The sequence below is a fragment of the Physeter macrocephalus genome, chromosome 14 (assembly GCF_002837175.3).
Source record: "Physeter macrocephalus isolate SW-GA chromosome 14, ASM283717v5, whole genome shotgun sequence".
NCBI classification, from domain to species: domain Eukaryota; kingdom Metazoa; phylum Chordata; class Mammalia; order Artiodactyla; family Physeteridae; genus Physeter; species Physeter macrocephalus.
In genome coordinates this window covers 60363755-60374454 of record NC_041227.1, presented here as the reverse complement: position 1 = coordinate 60374454, position 10700 = coordinate 60363755, and the positions used below count along the sequence as shown (strand labels likewise).

At 43.2% G+C, this 10700-nt stretch overlaps 1 protein-coding gene across 1 annotated transcript; it reads left to right on the top strand.

The window, feature by feature from the left end:
* The first annotated feature begins 367 nt into the window (after nt 1-367).
* On the top strand, nt 368-5547 carry RPS15A (ribosomal protein S15a). Its single transcript, XM_024123466.3, has 4 exons — nt 368-529; nt 839-918; nt 4159-4244; nt 5414-5547. The coding sequence occupies exons 1-4, from the start codon at nt 397-399 to the stop codon at nt 5505-5507; spliced, it is 393 nt and encodes a 130-aa protein (XP_023979234.1). The 5' UTR covers nt 368-396; the 3' UTR covers nt 5508-5547.
* Nucleotides 5548-10700: the final 5153 nt, after the last annotated feature.

Sequence of the window (10700 nt, the reverse complement as noted above, 5' to 3'; positions counted from 1 at the left end):
GGTGTTAGGTGAGAGTTGAGTAGTATCTGTTGGGTGTTAGGACAAGGCTGACACTGAGTCAGTTGGTTTAAAGGACAATGTTAATAAATAGTACAGATGCTGCTGGATTCCAGAAGTTTGGAAAATATTGCTGGTGATTATCAGCTCCCGTTCTGAATAACTGACCTACCATGGCTGGTATTTTCATTTGATTAATGAAATAATCAAATGAATTATTTGATTCGACATAGTCGACATATTCCTCTGGGTATCCTGGGGAACTAGCCTGCTTAGAAATGGGGAAACTTCCTCATGATAGAGGCAGAAAGGAAAGGATGTGTTCGCAGTGGAATGATTGGGTGCCTTTTAATGGCAATGCCAATAAAACTCCTGTTTGGTCTTCCCTGAACAGCCATAATGGTGCGCATGAATGTCCTGGCTGATCCTCTCAAGAGTATCAACAATGCCGAAAAGAGAGGCAAACGCCAGGTTCTTATTAGGCCGTGCTCCAAAGTCATCGTCAGGTTTCTCACTGTGATGATGAAGCATGGTAAGTGTCTTGCTGTTTATTATGTTTTGAGGTAAACATGTTACAGAATGGGTCCCATAGAAGTTAACTGTTGGAGAGATGTGGGAAGATGGGGGAACAAGGTGGCAATAAGGGCCCTGAACCTAAGAGCTCCTTGGGATGGAAAGGAGGATTGTTTTTTCTTGGGCATGAGGTAGCCTTTGGGAGTGGGAAGCCATGAAAAGGCAAGGAGGAAATAATCCCCTTTTAAAAATTGCAGGGTGGATTGTTTTGGGTGTTGCCCCCTAAATTTTAGAAGTTATTTTTAATACAGTCACTTGTGTTCTATAGGTTACATTGGCGAATTTGAAATCATCGATGATCACAGGGCTGGGAAAATTGTTGTGAACCTCACAGGCAGGCTAAATAAGGTAAGAATTGATTATCTTCCACATTTAAGAATCTTCAGAATGGTCTAACAAGGTGTTCCCTGTTATAATTTCTCTTGTAGAATCAGATAATGTGCTTGCTTTAGGTTAAAAAGGTTAGGGATCGATGAAAATCGTTAATTTTTATATGTGACCTTTTACTTTGTTTGTTCTCCAGGTAGAATTGTGAGTTAACCTAGTGTTTGTGGAGTAAAAGTCATCGTTAGGTTTCTGTGATGATGAAGCATGGTTACATTGGCGAATTTGAAATCATCGATGATCACAGGGCTGGGAAAATTGTTGTGAACCTCACAGGCAGGCTAAATAAGGTAAGAATTGATTATCTTCCACATTTAAGAATCTTCAGAATGGTCTAACAAGGTGTTCCCTGTTATAATTTCTCTTGTAGAATCAGATAATGTGCTTGCTTTAGGTTAAAAAGGTTAGGGATCGATGAAAATCGTTAATTTTTATATGTGACCTTTTACTTTGTTTGTTCTCCAGGTAGAATTGTGAGTTAACCTAGTGTTTGTGGAGTAGAAGGTATCTGAAGGGAGATGCGGGAGGGTTGGGTGAAAATGAACAGCTGATGATACTGGTGTTTGAATCTTGGGTGGCTCAAGGCCACTAGTCCTGACAATGTAAATAACTTTTAATCCTTCGTCTCGCTTGGTAATTGTTGGGTATTTTGAACAGAGTATGGGATTCTCTGACTATTAATATTTCTGTTTTTGCTGACATAGGCTGAATGTATGTCTTTGAGGTCTCTTCTCCCTGTAGGCATAATCTACTGAATCTATTTTGAGTCTTTTGACTCTGTGGTTTAACTGATGACATGTATTTTGGGGGCAGATATCTGTCTATAAGCAAGTTGGGGGTCCCTAAGCTGCTACCCTGCTTTCTGTGTTCAGGTTTGTAGCTCTCATATTTGCAAGGGGTCCAACAGAGTGGGGCACACGGGCCAAGAAAGTGAGTGGTTAGTGACGGGGGCCAGATTTATTGATAAGGTTATTTCCTGGACTAACAATTCCTGTTTAACAAAGTTGGTTCCTTACATAGTGCATTTGCTTTTTGTGTGGATACTTAGTGTCAGATGAGAACTACTGGATTTGAAGCCTTTGAAGAATTTTTGAAGGGAATTTTGGGCCTATGTCTTGTTTTGTTCTACTGTAGCGATTAGACTCCAGTCCCACGGAAAGATTTGGATTCACTTCTTTTTCACTCTGACCCTCACAATGTTCTTGAAGTAGAAGAGGGCGTGTCTTTTTTTCCCCTGTTTTTAGGAGTTAGGAAGCTGAGAGCTGAGACCTGCTCAAGGTCTCAGTAAACTGTGGAAGAGCTGGTTCCAGTATATAGTTTAAAGCTGTCTTGCAGCAGCTTTTGTTCATGTTACAAAAGCAAAACCAAAAAAACTTAGTTGGAGAAGTGCCCTGTACCACATTTCTCTTGAACTACACATAATAGCTTGAGAAATAAGTATGAACAGAGTGTTTCCCAAATGGAACTCCTTTGTGGCATGCTTTTTCTGTGGTATACTGGTTTAGAAAATCCTGGCTAACAAGGTAGTTGAAATCCAGGCCCTGCCACACTTAACTGTTTGAATTAGTTTTTGGTTTCTCTCAGTTGCAGTTTTCTTACTTTATAAGACACTCTTGCCTCCGTTTCCTTCATGCAAGAGATAGATGTACCTTATTGTGGAAATGTAATGCAGCTGGGAAGTGAGGTAGTGTTTAAAGATTATAGATTAAGAAAATTCTTGCCTTGATTGTATCCTCTTAAGATTCATCTGCTTTGGGAGCAGATGTGCTGGAGTTCTGCTAGCTGAATAGAAGGGATTGTTGCTGCTGGAATAAAGCAAGCCTGGGTGTGGTGGTGTAGAGGCCTCAGAAAGGTCTTTCACTGTAGCTTGCTTGGGTTTTCCCTATTCCTATCCCTGTATTGCTTCCATCCAGGGTGAGATTGCCCTTGACAGTCAAGTGACATTTGTAGCTGATAAGGTGATGTTATAAAAAGGAGAACCTGAGTGGGCTTCCTGCCATGGGGCAGTTGGGCATGACAGGTCCATTTTCAGTTTCTGTGGGTTCAGATCTGTCTAGGGACGTGTACCAGCTCCAAAGACTTCATTAAGTTCTAATCTCATAGCCTGTTTTAGTTTACAGTTAAGCATCTTGGAATCTTGAATGATTCTTATGTGGATGTGCACACACAATTTTCTGTCTGCTCTCTTAGCCCTCTGAAGGTACCTTAGCCCTCTGAAGGTACTAATCCTGAGTGTTCGCACATGATCATTTCTTGTGTGTGAACAGCAAGAGGCTTCCTGCTTTGATTATTATTATTTTTTTTTTTGCGGTACGCGGGCCTCTCACTGCTGTGGCCTCTCCCGTTGCGGAGCACAGGCTCCGGACGCGCAGGCTCAGCGGCCATAGCTCACGGGCCCAGCTGCTCCGCGGCATGTGGGATCCTCCCGGACCGAGGCACGAACCCGCGTCCCCTGCATCCGCAGGTGGACTCTCAACCACTGCGCCACCAGGGAAGCCCCTGATTTTTTTTTTTTTTAAAGTGTGCTAGTGATTTGTAGAGTTGGTGGTATGAGCAGAGGGCGGGGTCACATTTAGCTCTGATTAACTAAAGAGGCTTTTAGTCCCCTCATTTTCCACCCAGTTGGATCTAGTCATAGACCTTGTGTAAACCCACGGATAGATTCATGTAGGCTGTTAGTGGATATTTGAAATTTTATTGTGTTTTATGGTTTAGGTATGATGGATTGTAGTGCCTTGGCTCTTAGCTCTCACTTTGGAGGATAGTTGTTGCTGTGTCATCTCTCCCCACCCAACACTGTCGTAGCATGCAGATGGGATAACTCTTTACCTCTTTCTGCCTTCTATACATTTGGCTAGATTAGTAGGGCTTGACTATAATTTATTTGCCTTAAGACTTGAGTTCTTTAAAATCTGGTCATTTGTGCTGAGACAGCTCTGCGGGCCATAGGAATGCACACTGGTGTTGTCTTGTGTTCTACCTCTTCTGTTGACTTTTTCAATAATTTGCTTTTTCTTCCTAAGTAGGCATAGTCTTAATTGTGTTTTTCAAATGGCATTTATATCAAAGATTGTACAAAATAGTTACCCATTAAATGTTGAGCTGGTTGGTTTATATGACTCTTCAGTTATAAATGCATTTTAGTGTTATTCTTTTTCTGTTATTGGTGAAGTGTGAACAGCGTTTTCTGTTCTGTTTTTACAGTGTGGAGTGATCAGCCCCAGGTTTGATGTGCAACTCAAAGATCTAGAAAAATGGCAGAATAACCTGCTCCCGTCCCGTCAGTTTGGGTGAGTCGATTTTCCGTATTTGAAAGTTAATGCTGTGGATCCCTGTGATGCAGTTTGACTTGAGCTTTTTTTTTTTTTTTTTTAAACTTAATAGCAGCAACAGTTGTCTCCGTTTCCATCCTTGACTCAAGGATTAGCTCCTGTGTTGCCATACTTCATGTGTTAGGCTCTAGTTTCTGAGAGCCGTGGGAGAGCTGAGTCTGGCTGAGAGACAGCAGAATTGTGTGCCCTTTAATGTCTGCTCTTTTGGCTCAGTGCATAGAGTTCATATATGTTCACTGTGAATCCCCTCCTATGGCCAGAATGACTTCTCAACCTTTGGCCTCTGGGGAAACTTGATTTGAAAATCTTCCTCCTCGGTAAGAGACTGAGTTCAAATCCTGGTTTTTCTGCTTTAAATCTGTGAGGCCTTGGGCAAATCATAGCCTTGATTTCTTCATCTTAAAAATGGTAGTAGTTCTCTTGTAAGTTATAGTATCACCTGATTTAGTTCTGGTAAAGCACTTTAAGATCTGACACAGTAAGTGCTTATCTGTTTGTGGTTAAGAACTTAAAGCCACAGTCATGTTTGGTGATGCTGAATTTACTCCCACTTCGTGGTTGCCATATAACAGGTATAGTGTTATGAGCGAGTCATTTCTGATTGCAGTTATGATACTAATTTTAATGCCTCCCAGTTGGCATACCTTCTGTGTCTTACGTTGATTCCCACAGTAACCCATGAGGTAGCCAGGCCAGGTGGGACACCCTTTGTCCAAATAACTCTGTGTACAGTGGCTTGCCTGTGATCGTACACACAGTAAGTGGCAGAAACAATTCAGTCAGTACTTTAATGCTTTAGACTGCATGTCTCCTTGAGAGCAGAAAGTGACATTTTGAAGTTAAAGGAGTTCCAGTCTTTGCTTTTAGGTAACATTGCTTCTCGTTGTTAGCTGAGGCCAGGGCTGTATGTGTATAGCTGATGTCTCTGGGTTTGGGTCTTTGGTTCTAGGAACCGTGCCTGTGTACTGCCAGCCTGTGGAGGTAGCATTAGTCTGTGTGTCCATTAAGCATTGATAATTGTTGGAGTTTTTCTGTACCAGAAAGTAGCTCTGTGTTGAACATTCTTAGGAAAAACTTACCAGCTTTTTTTTTTTTTTTTTTTTTTTTTTTTTTTAAACTTTCCATAGTTTCATTGTACTGACAACCTCAGCTGGCATCATGGACCATGAAGAAGCAAGACGAAAACACACAGGAGGGAAAATCCTTGGATTCTTTTTCTAGGGATGTAATACATACGTGCAAATAAAATGCCTCAGAGGACTCTGGTGCTTCCCTCAGTCGTTTTGAACTTTGTACAGCAGAGTAGCAAGAGCATCTGCGGGAGTGTACAGCCTTTGTGTTAATTGGTGAATGCTGTTTCCTTGACGTAGAAGAAAGTTTTGACTTGGGATAACTTTCGCCATCACCCTTATGGCTCACCAGAGGAGGGTGTGTCTGGTCCTGGATGGTTGACTCTGGGTTGGGGTCTAGGTGGTGAAGCTGTCCCTTTCTGTAGTCTTACATTAACCCTGGAAGGAGGAGTGGTGCCTTTCCTGTTTTTAGCTTGACAGAACACACATTTCAAGCCCTAAAAATATGATATGGTTGTAGTTGATTATGTAAGTGCTCATAAGGAAGCAGATAACTAGAGCCCCGCAGCTCACTAAGACTCATCTCAAAATAAATTTGGATGGCATATCGGGAACAGCAGCAATATGTGGTTATAAAATGTCATTTTTCAAAAAAATGGACCATCTTTTTAAAACTAGTTTTACTGTAAACCTGTCACCAGGTATATTCTGGAATTGGGGAGAATTAGTTTACTGGACCACTTGACCTGGGAAATGCTTGTAAAGAGCTCAGGACACCAAAGAGAGGGCAGGGGTGGCTTCTGTGAAACAGACCACGGCTCCACTCTCCCTTCTAAGAGTAGTGCTGTCCAGTACAGCTGTAACAAGAGCCACATGTGTAGTTAAGCCTTCTAGTAGCCACGTGAAGACGAGAAACAGCTGGGATTGATTTTTTTTAATAACATTTTGTGTTCAAAAGTTAAAATTTCAGCATATAATTGATGTGAAAAATGAATGGGATTTTACTCTTCATGATGTCTTCGAAATGATGAACACTGTACATTTATTTACACCTAAAGCACATCTTAATTGGGACTAGCCTCTTTTAATAGCCACATGTGGCTGGTGTTCCGTAATGGACAGCACAGTCTAGACTCTTGATTCTTGGTGGGTCTGGCCAAGGAGAAGGGTCGCTTGGAAGAGATCTGGGGTATGTTATGTTATTGAGCACCTAGCCAGCTATATTTTCCTGCATAGGAGTAGGGTGAATGGGGCAGCTCAGCCTTAAAAAAAAGGACAGCAGCTACTTTTCCTCAGTTGTCTGCTGGTCAAGTGGGCCAAAGTTAAAAAGGCTGTCAGGTTGTAGGCCTTATTACAAGATATCCAATAGACCTAATAGGATGTTAGGTGCCTAAACTTGTTTGATGTATAGGTTTGATTTTTTTTTTTTTTTTCTATTCAGAAAAGGATAGGTTTCACAGTTCTCCATTGGGATTGTTTTGATAACTTTCCTATAGGGCTGTTTTTTGACTTTCTTGTGGGTCAAGCAGTTCTCGGTAAAAATCCTCGCTGACCTGGCGTAAGGTGAATTCTGGCAAGTGACAAGTTCTTTGAGCTTCCTGTTGGGTAAACAGGGACAACTTAACCTCATGGGGTTGCTAACAGGGACTGGTACATGGCTTGTATTCAGTAACTTAGTAACTTCCTGAAAGGAGGGCCTGCTGTAAGATGTGGGAAACGGGAGTACCTAGACAGGCGCTAGAGATGTGGCTGGTAACCACATGTGGTAGGCCTCACTTGCTAAAATGTGAGAAGAAAAGTTGAGAGCATGTCTGGGTTTGGGGCCTCTGATGTTTGGAAGGCCATGAGTAAGTAACATGGGTTTGGGGGGCTCAGTACACCAGGATTGAGGTCTGCTTTTCCACCTAATAACCTTGATTCCCTCATCTGTATATTGGGGATAATGGAAAAAACCTACCTCAGTTGAGGGAAAGATGAGGTTATATAAAATAGCACTTGACAGTCATTTTACAGCTGTATTTGTCAGACTGAAGTGAAGTGAGTCTAGAAGACCGAAGAGCTGATGGTTGATTGGTTCTCTTAATGCCAAGGTTGTAAGCTCTAGGTGGATGGAGGCCATGTTTTGTTTACTGTTGTCTGGTCTCTAGCCTGATAGCTGGCACATAGGGGATGCCTCAGTAAGTACACGTTGACTGAATATACTGGGCATTGACTTCAAATGCTAAAGCGAGGATAAGAAAATGGCCCTATTTGCCATTAGTAGGGATTCTGTGTCCTTTAAAATGAGCAAGGGTGGGAAAATCTGGATAAGGAAAATTGGGTGACCTGTTCATGAATTTAACAGCACATGAGTGAGGAAGCAGGTGGCCTTAGTCCTTGTTTCTGAGACCCAGTAAGAGTTGTAACATGACAGGGGGCTGGTTGGCTGGGTCTAGACCCCTGGGTTTGAGGCTCTGGAGATAGTTTAGGTTCCTGCTGGCATAATGGCTTGGCTCAGAGTTGTACTTTGCTGTGGTGTGAACTCAGCTTTTCCTCCTAACGTGCTACTGTTGCCAGCAGGCAGAGATCTGGGGTTTGGAGTGGGACAGCCCACCAGATGCACTTTGAGTCAGTGTTAAAGGGGGCCCCAGCACCTACCCAGACCCTGGAAGTCAAAACCGCTGCCAAGAACATCTTCCATGTTTTAGCAGCACGTCTCCGTCCACGCCAGTGTATGCTGTGTCCTCATTTAGAAGCTGTTTTGCCTTGCCTCCGGGTAACTCGGGTAGATAGAATTCTGAGTACTCAGTTCTCTGGGCAAGCCAGAGTTATTACAGTCTTCCTTGGTCAGGTCAGCATCTGAGATTACTTTTTCCTTCTCCCCAGGCTAGGAAGTTTGCTTTCCACTACCGACCCCGAAGAAAGCAAGCTCTCGGAGACCCGAAGTCTGATTCTTGGCTTTCCAGTCTAATTCACTGCTTCCCCAAACAGCTGACAATACCAGTTGTTTCATCTTTAATATAGAGATAATCTAATCCTAAACTCTAAATCACCCCCACATATGTGCCCCACCTCTGAGCCCTTGCTTATGTCTCACCCCACCTGGAATGCCTTCTCCTCTTTCCCCAGAGGTGTTCCCAAGATCCAGCTTAAATGTCACTTCCATCGTAAATCTTCCTCCAAAAGGAACATGTGTTGTTATACTCTGTCTTTTCTCTCCTAAAGATATAAATGCCTTAATAAGGCTAATAGTAGTTTTTAGTGTTTGTTAAATGTTTACTACTGTATGCCAGGCATGGAACTAAGAGCTTTACATGTATCATCTCACTTCATCTTAATTCTGCATGATGGCTACTATTGCTGGCTCCAGTTTTTCAGGTGAAAAAAATGAAGCACAGAGCTGTGACACCATTTATTGAAGGTGCTAGGGAGTGGCAAAGTCAGGATTTAAATGCTTTACCAGTCTAACTTTTCAGGCTCTTATGTTCTGGCATACATTCTCCTTATCTTCAGTGTGTAACTAAATTTATTATATGTTTACTATATCCAGGCACTTGGGGTACCCAGGGTGTGCCAACATCTAGTCCATGTTCCACAGCAGGAACCCTGTTAATCTCTGTCCCCAGCATCTAGCCTATCAAAGATGTCAGCATGTTTTAAAAAGTCATCTCTGACCCTCCGGGCCATGGGAGAGTGTTTTTAAAAGTGTAATCCCATCCAGTGCCTGTGTTACAGTGTTGAGTCCACAGAATTCCATGGTCCCCAAAATCAGTCTCAGGGAAGCATAGGGGTAGAGTGGGATATGGGCAGGATTCAGTTCAAGGTCACTGTCCTGGCACCTAGGTTCTCAGTTTTATGTTTTAAGTAATCTAATGGGCAATGAAAGTGCTGCAGACCACACAGAAAATAAGGTAAGGGAGGCAGTAAAGAAAGATACCATTGGCTTCCCTGGTGGGGCAGTGGTTGAGAGTCCGCCTGCCGATGCAGGGGACACGGGTTCGTGCCCCGGTCCGGGAAGATCCCACATGCCGCGGAGTGGCTGGGCCCGTGAGCCATGGCCGCTGAGCGTGCGTGTCCGGAGCCTGTGCTCCGCAACGGGAGAGGCCACAACAGTGAGAGGCCCGCGTACCGCAAAAAAAAAAAAAAAAAGAAAAAGAAAAAGATTACGGTTAATAGAATGGATCACATGCAGTGTGATCTTGGGCCAGTTGCCTTTCCTTTATGTGCATCAGTTTCTTCATCTTTAATGTAGGGATAATGGTACTACTCTCTGTGGTGGTCATGAAGATTAAATATAATGCGTGTAAAGTGCTGGAACGGTAATTAGAGCTGTTGGCAAAATATTCAGGTTCTCCACCTGCCAGGCACATGTACTTTGCGTGTGATTAATTCTGGTCAGTGAATGAGCTGTGAGCAGAAGTGATGTGTGTTACTTCCAGGCTGGAGCATCTCGTGGCTGGTGGGAGAACTCCCGTGCACCCTGTTTCTTTCTGCCATGGTGATGGTCACTGGGCTGCATCAGCCCAGGCTTGGGAGTGTGGGTGACAGTGCAGAGACCCAGCTATTCAGCAGTGACAGTGTAGGAAGAGCAAGGAATCACCCGTTGATGATTCTGCTTTACTAGCCTCCTGATACAAGTGCTTAGAGCAATCTCTGAAAGTCAATAAGGGCTTATTAAGTTACAAAAAGGAAATGGGTGGGCTACAGAATAATAGGGTTTATCATTCTTTGAGTGGATGTCAGGAGCCTATAGGACCCTCTGTTCTCAACGTGGCTTTTTCCGTTATCCACAGCAACCCCCTCCATGCCTGCACGTGGCTCTTACATACCCCCAACCCGCAGCCCTCTGACACAGACAGTCCGTCCTTAGGCGGGGCACGTGCCTCACACCAGGTAGACGATACATGAGGATTTTTTGAACCTGGAAGATGTGAGGTTTGTGTCTTTAAAATGGTGGGAATGATAAGATAAAAACCTTGAGTGCTTCTGATTGTCATGATTTCGGCCATGTGGAAGAAGTCGCTTGGAGCAACAACAGAGGGATGTCCCTGAGCAGACAGATGCGTCAGGTCCTCACGGTGTTTGACTGGCTTCCGGTCGTTCCTGAGATGCAGCTGCGCCCTGCCCTTCCCATGTTCGTATTCTGTGAGCAAGGAATAACATTCTCCACTATTTTTTTTCAAAAGTACTAGTTTGGACTAAATTTAAATTTAGTGTATTTAAAATAAATTAATAAAGCTAAAATTAAGTTTACTGATTTGAACTAAATTCTAGTTACTTGCAAACTAACAGCCCTACTTCCAGCTCTTTCACCAGTCTGCTCTGGAGCTTCTTGGGGATCAATCTTGTCATCTGTCAAATGGGG